The sequence below is a fragment of the Cantharellus anzutake genome, assembly GCF_015039405.1.
Source record: "Cantharellus anzutake strain C23 chromosome Unknown EI90scaffold_36, whole genome shotgun sequence".
Classification (NCBI taxonomy): Eukaryota; Fungi; Basidiomycota; class Agaricomycetes; order Cantharellales; family Hydnaceae; genus Cantharellus; species Cantharellus anzutake.
In genome coordinates, this window is record NW_024066986.1 from 483,679 (window position 1) to 503,795 (window position 20,117).

Here is a 20,117-nt window from a genome sequence, read left to right on the forward strand (position 1 = left end):
CAAGCTTGGTGACCTTCACGATTCCCTTAAGCTAGAAATGCAAGTTAGACTATAGCTCGGTCTGGGTGTAGCTAATTCGGGAATGGAACAATTATGAGTCGACTGCGACCAGCAAGGAGGCTTTGACAATTGGACGTAAAAAGGAATTGACAGGATAAGTTCTCAAATGGGTATGTGATGTAACTTCCCCTTGATCAATGCATTGTAGAGAGGCGGATCTGAAATAGGTACGGGGTTGTCGAGTTTGGAATTTACGATATGGGGGACGCCGTCAGTAAGTCTGGGAGAGGACGAGTCAGCTGTATATGGGCTTAAGCCAGCACGACACATGCCTTTGGCAGCTTCGTTCTCGGCATTCGTTAAACCGGAATCATGTGCCTCTAAAAACGCATCAACCTGATGGTGATTGTTCCAGTCAACACCTGCCCTGTATAGGAAAAACATGCAGTAAAATACTTACTTCATCCATCATTAACTTGTCATCTTCTCCTGCAACGCCATCCAAGGAATCGAGATCGTCATCTATCCTGCCATCGTCCTTGGCCTCGTCGATTGCGAACGGTTTGCGCTCCATGACATTAACTGATGTGAGCTGCTTGACTATCGGAGTAATCGGCATTTCGGACTTCTCGTCTATTGATAAAGAGGACAGAGATTGCTTTGATTCAGTGCCTGACGTGATTATTATCTCCGGCGTGCCCAGTGATAATGACGATCCGGAGGGAGAACGGTTTCGAATGGAAGGAGTTAAGAGGGATTCGCGCGGTTTGGGCTCTTGTAGCCCGTAGGTTTTGTCGTATTTACCAATGGACGGTCGTTGGACAACCTGAAGAACCCGATGAATGTCAGCGATAAAATATAGCCCGCCAGTTGACCATTTGTTACCTGATGCTTCCCCATTGTTTTTCCGATCTGGTCCGCAACATTGTTGATTATACGCCTGTTATCCTCATTTGAGAGGAAACTTGAAACTAGCCCTCCCAAAAAACCACTCTTTTGTTGCTGCTGTTCTATCAACGGAGGAATAGGCTCGAGGCGGAATGACCCTGAAAGGTCTACATCGAAAAATGATTCGAGAACCTCGTCTGCTAGAACCACCATGCGGAATCTATGAAGGGAGTGATTGTCGTTCCAATATAAATTCACGATCCTTACGTCGGAAGAGTGAGATAAGGGAGATTATGACTTCCTTCAGCCGTTTCAACCTGAGGCGACAACGCATCTCCATACTCGAACGCGTTGGTCATGAAGCGGCTGACGGCACCCAAGTAAGTGTCACCTATTTCATGACGGAATATAAACTAGAACGTTCTTGAGCCGGGTCCAAGACAAGAGGCAGGAAAAACACCAACCAACAAGGACTCCGCGAGCTGCAAAACCTCGTCTTTTGTGAGAGCACCATCTTTGTCCTTGTCGTGAAGTGTGAAAAACCATTCGATGTTTGCCATAAGGTCATTGAACATGACCCCGCTGAGGCCGACAACTAAGTCCTGAAATCAAATTGAGACGTTTGAACAGATGCAAAGCTGTTTATTAACCTGGAAGGACAACGCGCCTCGATGCGAGAAGTCCCAAAAAAAGCTACAATGACCGTTGAGGATTGAGTGGGGAAGGGAGGCCTTATGACGTACAAAAGTCGATCAATCAGCTCATGGTCGGCTACATTACGATTGACACGTTGCTGGGAGACCTTCAGAAAGCGACATATGGGAAAGGGGACGAGAGCCTACTTGAAAGCCATTCGAGACGATTACTTCATCTCGTGCCCAGGACGCAACCTGACTCAGGAAAACTTTGAAGGTCTTGAGCCCAATTCTGGTTTCTGGTCTCCCCGATGGATCTTTATATTCGTCGGGATCATTGGGGACATTCTTGACGTCGTTTGGTGGTTCGTCACAGATTGCTTGAAAGTATACATCATAGACCATGCCCGCTTGTACCTTGTCAAGATGTCCAAGCGTTTTTAAATTCCTGACTGCAGCTCGTTTCGTAAATGATTCGATACCAGAGACAATCTCCGTTCGGAAGCGCTTGCGCTCTGCCGCGATGGTTTCCTCTGTGATCACGGAAAATTCACGAAATGAAACAAGGAGTAATTCTTGGAAATTCGTAATCGCCCGGACTCGTGGATCCACAGAATCGGGGTGAGCAGAATCCCCAAGGGAATTAAAATAATCCCGCATCAAGCTGGGATAATTCGATATTCAACAGTCTTTGAAGAAATAAAATGAGTCTCACTTGATAAAACTGCCGTCATCTTGTATTTCTAGAAGCTCTGGGCCGTTGATTTTAAGGATTGCTGTCCTTAACTCTTTAGTTGATGGCAACGAGTGCCATCGAATCAAACTACTCACCCAGCCTTTACACCAGAGGTTAGCGACGGTGAGCCACAGTTAAGCAGGACTCTCACCCCACTTGGAAGAGAACTTTTGGCCCCATGGCGAAAAAGCAATCAATAATGCGGAAAGCATAGATCAAAGGCATTGAATTAATGAATCTACAAGGACCAAATGCACCGTTAGCGATGAGAAGAAGACAATACAACTATCAACGGCTTGGGCTTACAGACTCAAGAACCATGGCAATGAAGCAACAGAGAGTTGCACATCCACCGCATGGAATCGGTCATGAATCAAAGGTAAACACTTGTGCACCAGCGCCTCGAATACTCTTTGGTCCAGAATTGTACCCCACATGCTCGGGCTACAACGGCAAAACACATATTTCGTAGGCACACGAGAAGACAAGATAGCTAATCACCTGTAGTAACCGGGAAGAAGGCGGTCACAAAGAACCTCGAGTAACCAGAACGCTTGTTCCTCAGACATAAAACTGACATACATAAGTCACTACATATACTGACAGTTTTTAATGCTCCACCTACATCAGGATCGCTGCAGCTAATATATTCATAGCCTACGCAGTGGGATGATTAGAGCTTGTCTTTGAAGTTCCACGGGGACTACCTGACAGTATCCCACTTCGGGGTTCTTCCAGCTATACGCCGTTAACACCTTGCGTAATGTGTCGATCCCTTTTTCGGTCTGATACGCAGGATATTCCGGGAGGCTGCGAGAAAGATCCTTTTCAATATCTTCTGTACTAGTGCTTGTCCGTCCTTCATTGTCTTTCAATAGCTTTTCATAGAGACCGGAGTTGGCAAGTCTCAGATACAACGAGCCAGACAGTGTCTCCCACAGTTCTCCACGAAGACGATTTGGAAGGCCAACCTGTATTAGACGAGTACATTGAGGATATCGTAGAAGAGTAAGATGTCTTCCGTGAGCTGAGTAAGCTCATTAGTACTGGTTCGCTGGATGGCGGGTCCCTTACATCGAAGATACGTTGCCCAGAGCTTGAGCTTTGAACTCTCTCGGAGCCTTGGAATATTGTGGAGATTAGGAATTATAGTGGGAAGTAACAAGAGCATACTTCTTTGCATCTCCTGGGAATTTGAACTCGAAGCCAAGTCCCCCATGATAGTCACTTTGCATCGCCTCCATACCCACTGGAACATCAGGATCCTTGATGATGCTACCATCTTCTCTCTCCTTATCCATTGCGGAAGATGATGGGGGGATCAACACTTCAGAGTACAACGTCTTCACAAATGGCTTCAAGAGCTTCATGGAACCTTGTTGCAACTCCGCCTTCAGGGCGTCCCGAAGCATGGCGCTGAACTGGTCCGCTGCAGGCCGCAGGGAGGTGATTTGGATAATCTAGGATGGGAGCTACTAAGTTTTCGATCACGAGTAACTAACAAGTTGGGCTGACAATCTTCGTTCCGTGCCACACGATGATGCTGAGTGCGAAGACTCCTGATCGCGAATTCAACCGTTCCACTCGCCGTATGGTGCTGAGAGGAAGCGTGAACTTCACAGACTTTTGGTCAAGGGACATGAAACATAGGAACGGGGGAAATAGATAGAGCCTCCCTGCCTTCAAACGCGATGTGAAAGTCATGCAATGATTGTTCCACAACCGTGGACATTGCTCACATATGAATCTTCCCGGCCATGTAAAGTAACAACAGAATTGACGTCTATCTTCAGAGCGCATCCCTTTGGGAGTGAGAATTGAGCGATGAGCTTGTCCGTTGCATTAGGTTCGCGGTGACTCCGGAGAGAAGTGATGCTTGTCATGTGAGAGCGCCGTGCCTCTGACGAAGCTAAATCCTAGAAATAGCAAGGGTAGCAATCGTGCGCGTGCGACAGTACGAACCAAAGCGAGGAATCAGTCAAATGTTGCTACTTCGGCGCGACACTGCCCATTCGGGGATGACCGATGGTTTCCACATTCAAACCCTCTCTCCAGCTTGACGCATATATATAACTGCACCTTTCCTTCACAGCGTTATGCTTTCTTGAGGAAGCCTATGCCTCGCTACCAGCTCGCTCTAGCTTTATCATCGAAGGCTAGCTTTTCGGATATCTGGTCAGACATCGGCACTTACAAACCTGAAACTCTTGACTCGGCTGTGGAGACTTCTCGTTCTACACAAGATTATCGCTTTGGAAAGCTTCGAGTAGACTGGGCAGATATACACCATCGATCTCGGATGTCTCCCTTGGACAAGCAGAAGGACAGCGAGGACTCGATCAAACGAGTCAATGCCAGTATGGGTGTAGGTGAGCGCATCGGAATGATGACAAGTGTTGTGACCCTCTCAACTATAGCACACAGGGCATAACGCGCTTACTGCGACCTTCCATCCAGTTACGGAGGCGAATGTATTGACATCGTCATCCATCGTCTTTGGGACTACAACTCTGCCGGAGGGAATGATCAGACTTTTCAGGCACATACAGTCACCTAATGCAGCCGAAACAACAGCCCCGCAAGATGATGGAACGATACTATGCGTTCTTGCTGTCCCATCCTACATGACCCCCTCCGATTTCTTAACTTTCATCGCGCCTGCTGAAGAAGGGCTAGCACACCTTCGATTGATTAGGTCAGGAGCAACCGCTATAGTCGTTGCGTCTAGGTCCTGACCGTGATGATAGGGATGTTTCGGAGAACCGGTCCGTCGCACTGCTGAGGTTTCGGGGTCGTGACTATGCAGAGGAGTTCGCTCAGGAATACAACGGCAGGCTCTTCAACTCACTGGAGGTCGGTACCAGTATTTAACAATAGTGACTCCTCCTGATGGTCAAGTTATCAGCCAGAAAGCTGCCATATTGTCAGGATTACTGCCGTTACCATTGATGCTACAGATAACTCGTTGAGTGGAATGTTGCAGACGCCCGTCAGGGGTTTGACAGACATATATGAACTTCCGACATGTCCGGTATGCCTGGAGCGGATGGACTCCGCTGTCACCGGACTTGTCACTATTCCTTGCTCCCATTCATTTCACTGCATGTGCTTGAGCAAATGGGGTGATAGTCGGTGAGTTCATTGTTTCGGCTTCATGCCAATCTAAAGCTGTTTCTGAGCTCCATTCTGTTGTGACAGGTGTCCTGTGTGCCGTTACTCGCAGTCGCTGTTGACAACAAAATCACGGCAGGCCAATTCGTCCCGATTAGTCTCGTTTCCTCCCGCTGACAACGCATCAGTATCCATGTGCTCATCGTGCTCATCGACGATAAACCTGTGGATTTGCTTAATATGCGGCAACGTAGGATGCGGCCGATACGGCCAGGCACATGCTTTTGAGCATTATACACAAACTACCCATCTTTACGCATTGGAATTAGAGACACAGCGTGTATGGGATTATGCAGGGGACGGATACGTTCATAGACTCATTCAAAATCGCGCCGATGGGAAGCTCGTGGAACTGCCAAGCGCATCTGCGATGGCACCTTCCTTTGGCACCTCTCAGGGCAGGACTGGCCCTACCCCTGCTGATTCGCTGGCTGCGGAAAAAGTTGAAGCCATCGGTATCGAATATAGTTACTTGTTAACGAGTCAACTCGACAGCCAACGATCGTATTATGAGAAAGAACAGGCCCAATTGTCCAGTGCCCTCAGCGATGCACATGACAGAATTTTGCGGCTGGAAGATGAGGTGGTAGCTAGCGATCCCAATGTCATCAAAAGACTTGAGGAACGGGCAAGAAGGGCTGAAGCCCGCGCGGAACGACTGCAGCAATCGGCGCGAAACTTTGAGGCGCAGCTCAAAGAAGAGAAGTTGATTAGTTCAGGGTTTTTGGAGAATATTGGCGCGTTAAAGAAACGTGCGGAAGCAGCAGATCAGGAAAAGGATGCCATCTCGAAGAGATTACAAGAGTGCGAGGAGCAGCTCAGAGACATCATGTTTTACCTGGAGACGAAGGAGAAGATAGAAAAGGGAGCAGAAACTGGGGAAAGTCTTCTTGGGGAGGCTGCTGGTGGGACAATCGTACTACCGCCTGCCGAACGCGCGTCCAAAGTCAAGAGGCCAAAGAAAAAAGTATAATTAGAGAGCAATGGTGATTTGGGGAATCTGTTCGCTAGTGTTCCCGCATTATAGTGTATGACAATAATAAGTGTAAACCTAGGGCTGACAGGAAGGAGGTGTTACAACATAATATCCCGGATGGCTGTTGGGCCGTGTTCCGCATAGTCCGATTTGGATACGAAATTTTTGCCAGTTGAATCAGTGAATATTAGCTACGAGGAGTGTTGGCCAATGCTTAGAAGTAGTAATGCGGAATTAATATACCTTTGCTGCAATGCAAGCACCTAGGAAAGCCGCAAGGACGTCGCTGCGTTCTTGGAACTCGGCAAAATATGCCGGAAATTTCAGGGTGCTCACAGTTGCCGGTTGACCTTGCGCTTGCCACTGTGATTCCGCATCATGGGTGGCGAAACGGGTTAGGCGGAAAGATAATGCGGCCTCGAGGTCTGGTCAAGAACTCATTGAACACGAAAGGGGATAAGGATAAGACTACTTGAGACATACTTTTGACTTTCAACATATCCCCAGTGAGGAATATTCCATCCCATAATTGTGTGCGTTGAGGATGGTCAACTGAAGCGACAGCAAGGCGAACAGCCTCGTCAATGCCTACCGAACCCTCTGGTAGCCATCGCTCCGGTGGTAAGAATTGGTTGAGAAGAACCGGATTAAATAACGGGTCACATAAACGATGTCGTTCTTTTCCCAGAGTTATGGTGACCGTCCGCTCTCCTGCAATAGGCTCAGCGGCTTCAGGCTCGGGGTTTGGCAATGAAGGTAGAGTATTTCAAGGTCTACGAGATCCAGCGCCTGCCGCTCTTTCTCGGCAGCCGATGCAGCAGCTTTCTTCTCTTGAGCCGCACTCTTCTTCTTGTTTCCTGCCGCCTCTATGACCGCCTTCTCCTTCCCTGCGACCAAGACAGCAGCGATGTTGCTCAAAGCACCTTCGTCCTCCGGCGGTGCTTGGGCAGTTATGATTGCTCCTTCAGACTCAGGAATGTGTATAAGACCTTCCTTCGTCGCAACCCGTATTATTTGATGGAGAGCAGCATGTAGGTCCTTCTCGGTCAGCGGGACTGGGGTATTGAGTTGGCTCATGAGTGATGCATTGTTTTTAAGCACATTAACAAGGTATGATTCGCACTGCTTAGCGCCGACCGGGACAGCACGTAAGCCGTAGCGATAAACGTCGCTGTCTAGTACCGGTCCGATCATTGTGATGTCCTGACCTATGTCCACGACTACTCCAGATAATGAATTCGCTGCGAACATTTGCAACAAGGGTCGCTCGAAGATAGACAGTGCGGCAGCATTAAAGCGTTCGAAGAATATTTGGGCCAATCGTTCATATGACAACCTTGGAAGATTGGGTTGAACGCAAAGCATGACTGGGTATTCATTTTGGCTACGAGACAGTTGCAGGGAGGTGAATAGCACATAACGCCTAAAAAGCACGACTGTGAGTGCACGTTTGATAGAGACAGAGTTTTCGAGAATCATAACATACCAGAGTGCTTCCGCTTGAGCCCATTCTCGGATTCCATCGTGTGCAAATGGCCAGAATATTTCCAGGGATTCCCCAGCAGCCTCAGCTTCATCGAAAAAAGTCCCTACGAGGTATTTTGTAGCCTTGACGGAAGACAGGCTGAGGTCCCCGTCAATTTGCATAGAGTCCCTCCTTAGTCCAACGCATGCGCGGATTTCCTGTACATGAAATCCATGAATTGCAGATTTGATCGGTGAGTTTCTGTATCGAAACTTGCGTACCACTGAAGGCAGAGGCAGAGGAAAGTTGTGAATCCCTCTTCCTGCGCGAATGACATTCTGTCCGCATTCGATGACCACCACACTTGACTCGCGGAACGACATCGTTCCAATGTTATGACTTGTTTCCAACCTCCTCGAACTCTATTGAATGAATTCATAAATATAGTGATATCGTTCCACAACAGACCTCTCCTGCACTGTACCTCACTCTGAAACGTATCAAATAGAATCTATTCCACGATATTTCTCGCACACACTATCCTGTAATGCGGGCTTCTCCCCAGATCCCCCTCGAGGGAAATACACCTTTCACCAATTATTCAAACTGGAGGCTCAAATGTACAGATGGTGGAAGGCATATATGGCACTATTTATCTGATGAGGAAGCCAAGACTTGGCCACAGTCCATTATCGACAAATACTGGCTTGGCCTTCCGACAGTAAGTGCAGTTTCTGCATTTTATACTTTCCCCCGTATTGACTTTTTCAGGGCCTCCCAGCACTGCCAATAGCGAAAGATGCAATGTCTGCAGCACGTAACGGCTTTTCCTTTTACAAGAATCTCCAAGATCCTGATGGCCATTGGCCTGGTGAATACGGTGGACCCATGTTTCTTCTCCCCGGACTGGTCATTGGGTCATATGTGTCGGGCATGGATTTTACAGAGGGACAGAGAATGGAGATTATAAGATATTTAATCAACCGTGCTCATCCTGATGATGGTGGCTGGGGAATGTATGTCGTCTGCCACCAAGTTATCCTGCATTTTGACCCATTCATGCGTAGCCATGTCGAAGGCGTATCCACAGTTTTCGGCACGGCGCTCAATTATACAGTTATGAGGCTCTTGGGTGTGCCAAAGAACCATCCTCTTTTAGTGAGGGCACGAGCTCATCTGCATCGTTTGGGTGAGCCTTCCTGGATTACTATCGTCTGAGGGCAAGGATCGATTGCCAAGTAGGGGGAGCAACTGGAGTACCTTCGTGGGGAAAGTTTTGGCTGTCAGTATTGAATGTGTACGATTGGGAGGGAAACAACCCCATTCCTCCCGAGCTTTGGTAAGTGACAACTTCCCATTCTCACGCCCGGATAGCAAAGTGACATTTCCGCTTAAGGCTTCTGCCCGATTGGTTGCCGATACACCCCCATCGGTGGTGGATACACACCCGACAAGTATATGTGGCGATGAGCTACTTATATGGGATTCGCTTCCAGGCTGCTGATAACGAGCTTATTCTCTCTCTGAGAAAAGAGCTTTATGTGCAAGACTATAACACCATCAACTGGCCTGAGCAGCGGAATAATGTTGCACCAGTCGATATTTATGCACCTCATACCACTCTCCTTGACATTCTCAATGGTGTTCTGGGCGCCTACGAGTGTTGTCTTGTCCCATTCATTAGAAGACGTGCTTTGAACCGAGCGTACGAGCTCATCTGCAAGGAGGATGAAAATACGTCATACCAGGACCTCGGTCCTGTGAATAAAATGATTAATCTCATTTGTCGAGCGCACGTCGAAGGACCAGACAGTGAGGCATATCGGATGCATGAGCGAAGGCGCTTGGACTTCATGTGGCTCGGCGCAGAAGGGATGCTGATGTGCGGTACCAATGGCTCCCAACTTTGGGATACGGTATTCATATCTCAGGCTATTGTGGAAACTGGTCTTGTTCACGAGGAGGGAACAAGGATGCAGCGATTAACGCACTACGCTGGATTGACCAGTGTCAGATACGCGAGAATCCGAAGCATTACGAATCTGCTTACCGTCACAGAACAAAAGGCGCATGGCCGTTTAGCACCAAGGAACAGGGATATACCGTCAGTGATTGTACTGGAGAGGGTCTCAAGGCAATTATTTATTTGCAAAAGCACGCTGAGTGAGTAAATTGCTTTCAATACGGAAATACGCGTGTCTGAACAAGTGTCTTTGTGAAGAGGAGCTCCCGAACTCGTCTCCAATGAACGTCTATGCGATGCAGTGGATACACTCTTGACCATGCAGAACTCGAATGGAGGTTTTGCTAGCTATGAGTTGGTGCGTGCGCCGTCAAGGCTCCTTGAGATGATTAACCCCGCGGAGGTTTTTGGTGAGTGCCCAGTGTACCTAGGTCTGGGTTTCCGCCAACCCTATCTATCCCTAGGCAATATCATGACCGATTATACATACCCGGAGTGCACGACCTCAGTCGTGACGGCATTGACGATATTTAAACAGTATCAACCTGAGTATCGAAGGAACGAGATTGAGTAAGCCGTGTATATTCGTCTTTGTCTTCTCATTCTAACCCAGTCTGGGTCCCAGCACCACAATTCGCCGTGCAATTTCTTATATACACAAGTCCCAGCGAGCTGATGGGTCATGGTTCGGCTCCTGGGGCATCTGCTTCACTTACGCCACTATGTTTGCTCTCGAATCCCTGTCTCAAAACGGCGAGACGTATAATTCAAGCGAGAGCGTAAAGAAGGCATGCGAGTTTTTGAGATCTAAGCAAAAACTAGATGGCGGATGGGGCGAAACATATATGGTACGTGTCAAATGTGGTATGTATCAAAGAGCGAGTAGCTTATGGTACGGAGTCTAGAGTTGCGTTTCTGGCGTGTATACGGAACATCCGGAATCCCTCGTTGTGCAGACTTCTTGGGCCTTGCTCGGTTTGATACACGCGAAATACCCGAAGAGACAGCCGTTGGAACGTGCTGTGCGACTCATTATGACACGTCAACTTCCCGTGAGCATATCATTTACGACTAACACGAGAATTTCCATTGACATGCATACCCTTAGGATGGATCATGGGCTCACGAGGCGATTGAAGGCATCTTCAATAAAAACTGTGCTATTGCATACCCCAACTTCAAATTCAGTTTTACTATTTGGGCGCTGGGCAAGGCGCACAAATACCTTCAGACCATTGATTGAAAAACGGTGACCCCTTTATAGTTACGCGCGAGACTCATGCGACCTATGTATCGACTTGAGGATTTTATCATTATTGTACCTATGACTGCATGAGTCCTATCATCAAAGATTCGGCAACCTCTTCCGACAAAATGTTCTTTACATCGATCTCATTATCTGTGATCCAATCGTATGCTTCGTTCAGCAATGTGTCAGTGAGTGGGAACTGATAGCGAGCGAAGACAAGAATAATGTTCGAGACGCGACCTATCGCCGCACGCGTCATCCAATCGATGTCCTGGAAGTACATTAGTGCATTGTAACTAAGGCCAAGTCGCTAGACATACGTCGTTAACGTTTGAGTAGACAGCTTCAGAGTCAAATCCCTCTTCACCCTCTTTTTGGTTGGCAGCGGTATGTTTCTGTACCCAAATGTAACCATTCATGCCAAGGATGATATCCACCCCACATGTTAAAGAGAAGAAATGCGACTTGAGACGCCGCACCAAAGTGGAGGGTATAGTTACTAGTTGACCGTTGCGCAACTGGCCAAGTGAGAACGAATAATTAGCCCTCTAGAAGATCGTAAAACAAGGAAGTACCTTTCCAAACTTGAGAGAACGGGTGTGGAGAGCAGTTGATCCTTCAGCGAAGAACGATTGAACTTCCGCTACGAGTAAATCGCCTTCTTCGAAGAAGTTTCTCATTTGCAACTCATCAGCTTCGAGCCTTCTGCGCTGGTGTTATGTAGGGCAGTCAGATAAACCCTGCCGGACGGGAGGTCTAGGACCTGCCTGAATGCCCCCCGGAAGATTAACGGAAGCAAGCATGAGAATACCATCTAATCGCGAGTTGATATCCACTTTCCAACGCTTTGACCCAACCTAACGATGCCTAGTTGAGTCGCATATACGATTGGGTATTTATATCTGGCTGCAATACAGACATCCACAACTCGTCCAACCACAAGATCGCCCACTTCTGGTATGTACCTGGAAAACACAACTAAGCCAGAATAAAGTCCCTCCCAAAAAAAAGCTCGAACGAACCTAGACTTTAGCGCCTTCACAACCACCAATTTATTTACACGAGAGACCACTCCAGCAAGCGACGCTACTACATCCTCGTCCTCGACATAAGTTCCATGACCCCTTTTTCAAAATATGAGGACCCAAATTTCGTGAGCACAACAACCTACCTCAGGACGGCTGAGGAATCGGATATTACTTCCCCAGGAGTTGTCAGACGCAATGAAGACGCTTCATTGTCGATATCCATATCATGATCTGTCTTCCTTGGCCGATGCAACCGACCGCCCCCATATTGAGTTCGAGAGGCGGGTACGAGAGGAACGACGGTAAAAGTCATGATTTGACAGCACAAGTCACGTTGTGTCACAGTCACCATTTGTTGCCAGTTCCAAAAGATCAACTTCTTCTTGCTGGGGCCTGCACCAACGTGCTTCATGCGGATGCCCCCTTCTGATCACTGCTATCATCCAGGGGATGGAGGGAGAACATCCACCAGTGTTAACACTCAAGTTGAACGATGCGGCCTTGTGCATGTGCCACTGGAATAGGGGAAGCGTCAATGAACGGCAACCTTTTTAATTAGTCTCCCAACCATCAGCCCAGGGTGTCGTGGCGTGGTTATTTTGAATGGGTAGCATAGGCCGGGTTTCGGATGTCAACAGCCTCTGTTGCTCTTTCAATGTGATTTCTTGCCAGCTGCTTACTCCAACGACATGACGTACGGTGCACAACTTTTAACCTGTCCAGTACGGTGCATAGCAATTTAGTCCCAGAGACCATGTATAATCATCACCGTTCAATATCATGATACAGATTATGCTGCTTGCATCGTCTCCCTCTGTTAAACACTAGATAATTGTACAAGATCAATTATTGAGTCCGTTGTTCGATCGAGGTACTTAGGATAGTAATGATTCGGAAGAATGAGATGAGTAATTGTAAAATCCATTGGAGGTCATTTAGTGGCAGTGGCCCCGCTTGGCCCGGCACTATCCTTCGCAGCAGGACGGAGCGGAGGTTTATTTGGGTGAGGTTCAATTGCTGCGATCTCCGCTTTGGCAGCTTCCCAGGCCTCGAGATTCTAGGATTAACGGTCAGTCCTGTGTGGAGATATCCTGGGTACAAGACTTACGGCCTTGCACCATGCGAGGTGGATGCGTGCCATTCCTATGCACATTTCCCTAAGATCTGCCACCTTTTGACGCTGGAACCGGTCAAGGTCTGCTTGTATAATGGACGAAGCATATTTGAGATCCTGGGCGGAGAGGTGTTGGGCATCTTCTAGCTGTGCAAGAAATCATCTCAACACACTCAAGCAGGATGATCGGCAATACACACATGTGAGATAGCGTCCTTTGTCTTGCTGATCGAACTTCGACGAGCTGCCTCTGGATCCACATCCATCATTCCATGGATAGAGTGCGACAGAGCACTGAGAAGACCGCCACTTGGACTCTTGTTTCGTCTCGGCAACACGGCAGGTGATGGGGGAAGGGAGAGAGATTGCCCCAGAGACGATCGTGACTCCGCAACAATGTCATCAATGTCACCTTCAACACCATTGGGTTGTTCCCCACGATGACCAGTCGCTGGAACAGAGGCGGACTTGGGTCGGACACCCACGGCAACCAACGCTGCTTCAAGTCTCCGAGCCTCTATCTCGCTCTTCTCTAACTCCTCTAGATTTTCGCGCCTTGTTTCCAGAGAATCCAGTGTCAGCTCGTATTGGACATGTTTTTGATGTCGGTACTGCAGAAGCTTCCTGATGATGTCCCCAAATTGCGAGTACTCATGTAAAGGTTCCGTCCAAACTTGCTCAAAATCTTGGAGCTGGGCGATTCTGAGTGGAAAACGCAAAAACGGGTGGGAAACACAGTGCTTACTAAACGTGCAGTTGAGATATATGTGGCGTCAACTGCTTGTCCTATTCTCTCAATTGCTGGCGCTAAATTACCCGATTCCGACAGGCTGAAAGCATTTAAGGCTGCCCCAAGTTCGGCGTGATCGTGAGAGTACTCTATGACATGTATTTTATATCATTTGAGATCGAGATACCGTAGCCGTAACGCACCAGACCATCGTTTCATAGTCCGCCGTGTTACTTTCTCCATGTTGCCAGACAAATGTGAGGCAAACCTACTGGTGAATACCTCAGAATCCTGGAATCTTTGGTCGGGTTGTCGAAGTGTGGCGGAAGCGCTTGGACTGGGAAGTGCAGCGTAGGCAATGGCGGAACTTGCATCCAGCGGGTTGTGGGCTGGGGCTTTCAGGATATTTTTGGGCAGGAGAGTCAACGGGGGAGATCGTGCTATTTCTGCCTGTAGGGAGATCATGAGCAGTTGCGGGTTAATTTAATCATCGACTGCATACCCATGAGACGTCACCGCTGAGAAACCTATGAAATACGACTTCTGTAGAGAGGATGTCGTGTCGAGAAATTCTGTTGAGAAAGACTTGAAGCATTCGCTTGCGACGTGCAATTAGGGCAGCATCTTCTTTCGCTTTCGCTTGTTTCACCGCGTAGTCGCCAAGACTCTGTTTTGATGGTATTGGTGGAATGATGAGCGTCGGGTATAGCTTCGTCATGACATTGCGGAAGGCTTCGAACTCTGAATACCGGCGTCGCGTCTCCTCATTCTAGAGAAATGGTGGTTGGTTTGAAACACATCAGGTGCAAAGACATGACGAACCCCTGTTCGAATGACATATACTATGTAAGGCGATGAAGAGTTCTCGGTTGTTTTCACCGCATCAACGATCTTGGGAAAGGGTGAGTCCCCTTCTGAACCGAATAAACGCGCATATGCGCAAACGACATACGAGTATTTCCGCGTCATCTCCAGAATGCAAGTATCGGTCGATATCATTTTTGAAACCGGCTGGGCGTGCAGAGGGGTAGACAGCTGGGTTGCCAGTTGGTTTCGAGTGCTCTCCAAATTGCCCATTAACCGTGGACTGGCTGGAGTCAACCGCAGTCCCGTCTGGAGTGAACTGTACATGTTCGATTGACGGCGTACTAACAAGACTCGGGGCATCGAACGTCAATGGAGATGCAGATCCATCTTCTTGGAACGGATTCAGTGTATCGTCGTACGGGCTTGTCATTGAAGTTGTCCCGTCGTGAACGGAATCTCCGAGGGAGCTCAATTACTGAACGAGGCAACGGTTCCATCCGACAATTCAATTTATAGCTTTTCTGGTCTTCTTGTCGCGGGACGGCGCTTATGTCCTCAACGTGCGACATGTGTTAGGAATTCCTTCACCAAAGGATTTTTAGGATTAGTCGCCAATGCCCAATCATCTGGATGTTACGGTCATGTCTGCTGACCATGACCCCGCGCCTGGTTCAAGCAGAGCGTTCTGCAGTTGCATCTCCTTCACGGATATGTGTGCCCATCCCCTTAGCGAATTCGAAGGTAAACTGTCCCGAATTGTCATGGCGATCTCACTACGATTCCACCTCTACAGCCACCGACCAAAGCAATAAATACTGTGGGACCACCAAAACATGTTCGCGGTGCAGCCATTTTTGCTCGCGTTATTGCCGACATCAAAAGAAAGCACTCAGATCAGCCGTCAGCCCCCACATCTCTTCTCGAGGCCATTCGCAGGGAACTCGATGCCCAGATGCTCAATCTGCTTCGGGATCCCCAAAGGTGGCCATCAATACTGCGAGCCTACATCTATCATCTGTACAAACAACCAAGGACCATCGATGCCTCCGACCCCGTTGTCCTTCTGATGCTTCGCTTTGTGCGTCAGGGAAATGTCTTATTGAGTCCGACAGAAGCACTTTTCCGAGTCGAGAAGCTCGTCCAGTTACTGGCCAAAAAGAACTGCACTCTTACCCCGCGCTCGTACCTCGCCATTCTTTCCGCTATCCACCCTCCCCTCTCCCCCTTTCTCACATCTGCTGCGCTGAAGTCGATCCAATGGATCGTCCACCGTCGCGAAAATATGGATTCGCACACCCTTTCTGTAGTTCAACAGCTCTTCGCGAAGCTAATAAGCGATTGTACCCTCGGCAAGAATACAAAGAGGTGATGAGACTCTTCAACGAGATGAGGACTCTGGCCATACCTGTTCATTCAGCTGTTGTGTATGGACGTGTTCTTGGGGCTGCTTTCGGTATCCTGAAGCCTCCGCAAACTGGAAACTGCTATTACCCATACAGAAGGGTACGGCGTTTGGGGCCAAACAAAGAATACGTCGTCGATAGCACCCTGAAATTTGTCCAGACTCTACTGGATGATATGACTAGGGCTGGCATGTCCGTGCCGCCTCGTCTTTTGTCTATTCTTCTGAGGGGACTTGGCGATCTGTTACAATATTCATCTCGTGTCCCCACATCATCCGAAACCGTCCTCACTATTCTTCAGACGATCGGAAGAATCAGGATATCAACAAAGGTTCATCAGCAGACAGCCATGGTGGATTTTGCCTGGGCCGAAACGTTGCTTACACTTCACGAGGCAGCTCGGTCCCCAGGGTTGCGACCTAACTCGCGCCCAATTGTATTCAAGGAACTGATTCTGCAAATCTCAGACTCCCCATCTGTTTGGTCATACGAGAATGCCATACAAAGAATCCAATCGCGCGCGTGGCGAACGCGATTCGGGGCTCCGCTCAATGGCTGCGACCCCTCAATGCCGTGGTATCATGGTCACCAAATTTCCTATGTGGAGATCGAACTTCACCGCTTCGCTATTTTGATCAGGCACTGTTTGCTCCATCACGAGTTTGACAATGCTTTGTGCCACTTTCTCCAAATGAAGGAATTGTTGGAGGCTTTCGAGAGCTCGGTCCCCCAGTTCCTGGCATCCTATCCTAATTCAACATTACAATCCAGCGGACACAATCCATTTCGCCTTTACAAACATCCCTCGTCTCTTATCCGAGCGACTTCCCGGGGTCTCCGTTTTCGGTTGTGCACCACTTTCCAATATCTTCTGGATTACCTTGTTGACCAACAGATAAGCCACCCCAATCAATTCTCCCCGAAACAGGTCCAGAGGATTGCTAAGCTTCTCGGCTGCACGTCTGCATTTACGTCGTTCGATATGAGGTTCTTTCTGCGAACATGGAGCACTGCAATATGCACATTGCTCGATTCGCGAGTTCCGTATATTGTGACACCAGTAGACGTAGAGAGGGGTAACGTAGGGATGTGCCACATATTGGAATTGTTTAACGGATTATCCTCTCGCTCGGGAAACTTGGGAGGGACGTGGGACGCTCAAACTCTGAGCACAATGATTTTGGGCCACTCACAGCCTCAGAGCGAAGCTACTTCCGTCGTAAGCTGATGCAGTCAAACTATGCGAATCAACTGGTTCGTTGTGCAGCCCGCTGGGCTAAAGAAAACGCAGTCCGAGATGATACCGGGGTAGAGGAAGGTTTAGATGTCCTTAAACAGTTTTTGGAAACTTCTGGTGTACGGACGAACCGACTTTATCGTATCATTGAATAATTTTATGATTGAGCACAAAATAATGATGATCAAGGGTTCATCACAACTGCAGCTGTGTTGCGGAAGGCCTGAAACCTATAATGGTATCAGTAGATCTACTCATCGCGCTGATCGCCACCAGCAGCCTCCTTCATTCTCTTCCCCAAGATTTTTGCGCTAACCTATTGGCAACAATAAATCATCCTGTGGAATGGCGTGAACTAAAACAGCAACCCACGTTTCTGATGTGAACGCCTGCTCGCTCAACACCGTTTTCCTTGCTACGTTTGTAATGATCTAAGGCTTCCTCCAAGAAACCGCCTAATGGGGTGATTAAGAATTTGAAGGTTAGTCTCTATATGAGCACGCACAAGCTTCGAGAACAGCAGCCAGATTGAAGGAAATCTCAGGATCGTCCGGGGAGAGGGAGGATGCAGTCCTGAAGAGTGGTATAAATGTCGTGATTCCATTTCGGCACAGGGAAACTCACCTCAGATGTTTGAGCGCAAGGTCAGGCCTCGAAACAGGTGACATAATATAGGCACTTGCTAAGTCTAAGACATGGCTCAGCCAACTACTGCGAGCTTGAAACAGAAAGATTTACTTGTGTGTGCATCTGGACTCGACGGCTGTAAGCTGATGCTTTCCTCCCAAGCGCCTATTGCTTCAGGATACTCCTCTGAAGGGCTGATTTTAGTGAGAGATAGAGTAGGTTTCCTTTCTACGAACTCGAATGATAGTATGTGACTCCCAGATTGAACAACGCCTGTGAGCACACAGAAATGAGGGTCTCATCACCAGAGTCCGGATTAGTAAGCTCACGCTAGCAGTTCGTTTTATATCAACGCTTCGTTTATACATGGCCTTTGCGCCGTCCACGTCTCCTTCTTCAAGCAACTTTGTACCGGCTTCAAGAGCTTTATTTGCCTCATAATCGGCCGGGTCATTTGGCGAAGAGGTCACGGATGTTGAAGCAGCCCACCCTATCTCGTAGGGTCAATAACTGACATTAGATACCATAGGGTGGTGTCGGCTCACGACGTGGGGCCGTGCGGCGGTTCAGAGGTTGGATTGTTGAATGCCTAAGACTTTGTGATACTTGATGGATATCCAGCACCAGACGAACAAATTGTCTCTTTCCGGTGAAAGCCAAAGGGAACACGCTTCGTCCGAGCATAGAAGGTCCAAGACGTCGTGATACGCATCAGGCCGTGGGAATTTTCCTGGAGGTAAAGTTTCCTTTCTGAGAACCGTGAGAATGGGAACATTTCGATATTGAAATGGACATCAGCGTCGGCGTCTTCGGGAGACAATGCAACCTCATACTTGCGGAATACCTCACCCAACCCCTTACTGACGGACCTGAACCGTTAACGGCCTCTGATTTGCTCAGCACTGGGAAATTCGATCCCTCCAGGCTGCATCCCATAGAATATTTGGGGGGGACGGCCTGGATTTCCTTGTTCTGGAAGATGATAAGCGGAACCAACTTCCAGGTGCCGAGACTGCGCTACCAAGCCGTGGCTCGGCTGACGACTTGTGTTATGGGATAAGTACAACCTATTTGTCAGGTACTACTTATTTCGTTTTTCAGTTAGCTGCTGTACTCTTGATTGATATGTTGTTCTTTTCCGGATTAGGCTTAGCTCTTTGGGGATTACGTGAAGGCAGCACGCGCCAACTCGCCGTCTCAAATCCACGGTTACGGTTGAACAGCATTCTCAACTCGGTGACTCGGAGAGGTTCATTCATGGGTAACTCGGCTGGCGTTTTGGGTATGGTTGCTTTTCTACAAGCTATGACGTTTGCACTGAACACGTCTTACAGCCCTCGTATTAATTCATCTATTGAGGGAAACACGACGCCCACGGAGGCACGGCAGCGAGTGCAATGACTGAGGCGCTTTTCAAGTCGACAGGTAATGTTTATTTTCAGAATGTTTGACACCAATTCATCATCCATATGGACTCTCCAGCTGGTGTCCGACCTATGCTTGCTGATGACATGGGCTGCTGGTATTTGGAATTTAGTGAAGCGCTCTCTATTATAGCGCACGGACCAGAGAACCGCCACACTATGTGCAATCATTTCTGCCACATTAATTATACGGTCTGGCTAATGCATCATACCTCTCAACGTCTTCCAAGGGCCGTCACCCTAAATGAGGCAACAGACAGCCATTCCTTGCACGCTATGCAAGGAGAACATCGGCGCGCGGGGGCTCAACAAGACACGATGGATTTAATGCGTGTCTGTAGCGCCCGTTGCACTCGGCCGCTGGCGGGTAGCCCCTCCCTTACGTAATCGGGACTTCAGTGCGATCCACCTCACCCTGCATGAGGCTTATGAAGCTAACCCCATTCTGGAAATACACTCTGCACCCACTGGATATCCGGGAAGAGACATTCTTACGTGCTTTGTGCTGCCTCAAGGATGGGGGACGGACCGTTCATACTCACAAAATCAAGCCATGGAGCTTCGACTGTGGCGTATCATTGGTGTAATGAATCATTTGATCCTAGTCACTGTTTCTTGAGATTACATGCGCTAACAATGCGGCCATGTCGTGGACAACTCTGCA

At 48.5% G+C, this 20,117-nt stretch overlaps 8 protein-coding genes across 8 annotated transcripts; 3 read left to right on the forward strand and 5 right to left on the reverse strand.

Moving 5' to 3' along the window:
- Window positions 1-162: 162 nt before the first annotated feature.
- EI90DRAFT_3281338 (rab-GTPase-TBC domain-containing protein) lies at window positions 163-4,617 on the reverse strand (the record flags this gene model as incomplete). Its single annotated transcript, XM_039066817.1, has 19 exons — window positions 3,999-4,617; window positions 3,775-3,939; window positions 3,433-3,719; window positions 3,334-3,380; window positions 2,967-3,286; window positions 2,885-2,916; window positions 2,761-2,832; window positions 2,566-2,703; window positions 2,411-2,497; window positions 2,239-2,304; window positions 1,731-2,187; window positions 1,632-1,681; window positions 1,539-1,581; window positions 1,353-1,490; window positions 1,156-1,301; window positions 886-1,108; window positions 461-826; window positions 324-396; window positions 163-299 (listed from the first exon to the last, which is right to left on the reverse strand). The coding sequence occupies exons 1-19, from the start codon at window positions 4,140-4,142 to the stop codon at window positions 163-165; spliced, it is 2,991 nt and encodes a 996-aa protein (XP_038914221.1). The 5' UTR covers window positions 4,143-4,617.
- On the forward strand, window positions 4,288-6,599 carry EI90DRAFT_2974435 (uncharacterized protein). The gene is made up of 5 exons (XM_039055809.1): window positions 4,288-4,628; window positions 4,684-4,954; window positions 5,007-5,112; window positions 5,165-5,391; window positions 5,458-6,599. The coding sequence occupies exons 1-5, from the start codon at window positions 4,376-4,378 to the stop codon at window positions 6,401-6,403; spliced, it is 1,803 nt and encodes a 600-aa protein (XP_038914222.1). The 5' UTR covers window positions 4,288-4,375; the 3' UTR covers window positions 6,404-6,599.
- EI90DRAFT_3216936 (actin-like ATPase domain-containing protein) lies at window positions 6,207-8,254 on the reverse strand (the record flags this gene model as incomplete). The annotated part of the gene is made up of 6 exons (XM_039066461.1): window positions 6,207-6,597; window positions 6,650-6,831; window positions 6,890-7,127; window positions 7,184-7,829; window positions 7,893-8,089; window positions 8,153-8,254. The coding sequence occupies 6 exons, from the start codon at window positions 8,252-8,254 to the stop codon at window positions 6,505-6,507; spliced, it is 1,458 nt and encodes a 485-aa protein (XP_038914223.1). The 3' UTR covers window positions 6,207-6,504.
- Window positions 8,255-8,285: 31 nt separating this feature from the next.
- EI90DRAFT_3065122 (terpene synthase) lies at window positions 8,286-11,255 on the forward strand. Its single transcript, XM_039060853.1, has 11 exons — window positions 8,286-8,592; window positions 8,643-8,887; window positions 8,939-9,060; window positions 9,114-9,210; window positions 9,268-9,823; window positions 9,844-10,034; window positions 10,093-10,244; window positions 10,299-10,404; window positions 10,460-10,682; window positions 10,740-10,886; window positions 10,943-11,255. The coding sequence occupies exons 1-11, from the start codon at window positions 8,419-8,421 to the stop codon at window positions 11,075-11,077; spliced, it is 2,148 nt and encodes a 715-aa protein (XP_038914224.1). The 5' UTR covers window positions 8,286-8,418; the 3' UTR covers window positions 11,078-11,255.
- Window positions 11,026-12,396, reverse strand: EI90DRAFT_2997938 (uncharacterized protein). Its single transcript, XM_039056249.1, has 7 exons — window positions 12,255-12,396; window positions 12,106-12,207; window positions 12,003-12,048; window positions 11,833-11,940; window positions 11,659-11,793; window positions 11,404-11,601; window positions 11,026-11,354 (listed from the first exon to the last, which is right to left on the reverse strand). The coding sequence occupies exons 1-7, from the start codon at window positions 12,332-12,334 to the stop codon at window positions 11,157-11,159; spliced, it is 867 nt and encodes a 288-aa protein (XP_038914225.1). The 5' UTR covers window positions 12,335-12,396; the 3' UTR covers window positions 11,026-11,156.
- Window positions 12,397-13,042: 646 nt separating this feature from the next.
- EI90DRAFT_2926124 (uncharacterized protein) lies at window positions 13,043-15,192 on the reverse strand (the record flags this gene model as incomplete). Its single annotated transcript, XM_039054907.1, has 8 exons — window positions 13,043-13,168; window positions 13,220-13,372; window positions 13,426-13,917; window positions 13,971-14,104; window positions 14,159-14,405; window positions 14,458-14,724; window positions 14,778-14,846; window positions 14,908-15,192. 8 exons carry the CDS (start codon window positions 15,190-15,192, stop codon window positions 13,043-13,045), a joined length of 1,773 nt encoding a protein of 590 aa, XP_038914226.1.
- An 84-nt stretch (window positions 15,193-15,276) lies between these two features.
- EI90DRAFT_3065127 (uncharacterized protein) lies at window positions 15,277-17,592 on the forward strand. Its single transcript, XM_039060854.1, has 5 exons — window positions 15,277-15,503; window positions 15,556-16,065; window positions 16,098-16,127; window positions 16,149-17,272; window positions 17,311-17,592. The coding sequence occupies exons 1-5, from the start codon at window positions 15,393-15,395 to the stop codon at window positions 17,555-17,557; spliced, it is 2,022 nt and encodes a 673-aa protein (XP_038914227.1). The 5' UTR covers window positions 15,277-15,392; the 3' UTR covers window positions 17,558-17,592.
- EI90DRAFT_1571728 (uncharacterized protein) lies at window positions 17,458-18,765 on the reverse strand. Its single transcript, XM_039051916.1, has 8 exons — window positions 18,575-18,765; window positions 18,359-18,519; window positions 18,266-18,302; window positions 18,141-18,215; window positions 18,027-18,090; window positions 17,908-17,975; window positions 17,775-17,857; window positions 17,458-17,718 (listed from the first exon to the last, which is right to left on the reverse strand). The coding sequence occupies exons 1-8, from the start codon at window positions 18,711-18,713 to the stop codon at window positions 17,653-17,655; spliced, it is 693 nt and encodes a 230-aa protein (XP_038914228.1). The 5' UTR covers window positions 18,714-18,765; the 3' UTR covers window positions 17,458-17,652.
- Between the last annotated feature and the right edge of the window lie 1,352 nt (window positions 18,766-20,117).

Coding starts and splice junctions, on each gene's coding strand:
- EI90DRAFT_1571728 (XM_039051916.1), bottom strand. CDS start 18,713: ATGCTCGGACGAAGCGTGTTCCCTTTGGCTTTCACCGGAAAGAGACAA. Junction 18,520..18,574: donor CCGCCGCACGGCCCCACGTC/GTGAGCCGACAC, acceptor CCTACGAGATAG/GGTGGGCTGCTTCAACATCC. Junction 17,858..17,907: donor GGCTGCTGTTCTCGAAGCTT/GTGCGTGCTCAT, acceptor TCACCCCATTAG/GCGGTTTCTTGGAGGAAGCC.
- EI90DRAFT_2974435 (XM_039055809.1), top strand. CDS start 4,376: ATGCCTCGCTACCAGCTCGCTCTAGCTTTATCATCGAAGGCTAGCTTT. Junction 4,629..4,683: donor CAATGCCAGTATGGGTGTAG/GTGAGCGCATCG, acceptor TATAGCACACAG/GGCATAACGCGCTTACTGCG. Junction 5,392..5,457: donor AGCAAATGGGGTGATAGTCG/GTGAGTTCATTG, acceptor CTGTTGTGACAG/GTGTCCTGTGTGCCGTTACT.
- EI90DRAFT_3065122 (XM_039060853.1), top strand. CDS start 8,419: ATGCGGGCTTCTCCCCAGATCCCCCTCGAGGGAAATACACCTTTCACC. Junction 8,593..8,642: donor ACTGGCTTGGCCTTCCGACA/GTAAGTGCAGTT, acceptor TGACTTTTTCAG/GGCCTCCCAGCACTGCCAAT. Junction 8,888..8,938: donor GATGATGGTGGCTGGGGAAT/GTATGTCGTCTG, acceptor ATTCATGCGTAG/CCATGTCGAAGGCGTATCCA.
- EI90DRAFT_3065127 (XM_039060854.1), top strand. CDS start 15,393: ATGTTACGGTCATGTCTGCTGACCATGACCCCGCGCCTGGTTCAAGCA. Junction 16,066..16,097: donor TGGATTCGCACACCCTTTCT/GTAGTTCAACAG, acceptor GAAGCTAATAAG/CGATTGTACCCTCGGCAAGA. Junction 17,273..17,310: donor ATGTGCCACATATTGGAATT/GTTTAACGGATT, acceptor GAAACTTGGGAG/GGACGTGGGACGCTCAAACT.
- EI90DRAFT_2997938 (XM_039056249.1), bottom strand. CDS start 12,334: ATGGATATCGACAATGAAGCGTCTTCATTGCGTCTGACAACTCCTGGG. Junction 11,794..11,832: donor AGGCAGGTCCTAGACCTCCC/GTCCGGCAGGGT, acceptor ACATAACACCAG/CGCAGAAGGCTCGAAGCTGA. Junction 11,602..11,658: donor GTTCTCTCAAGTTTGGAAAG/GTACTTCCTTGT, acceptor TCACTTGGCCAG/TTGCGCAACGGTCAACTAGT.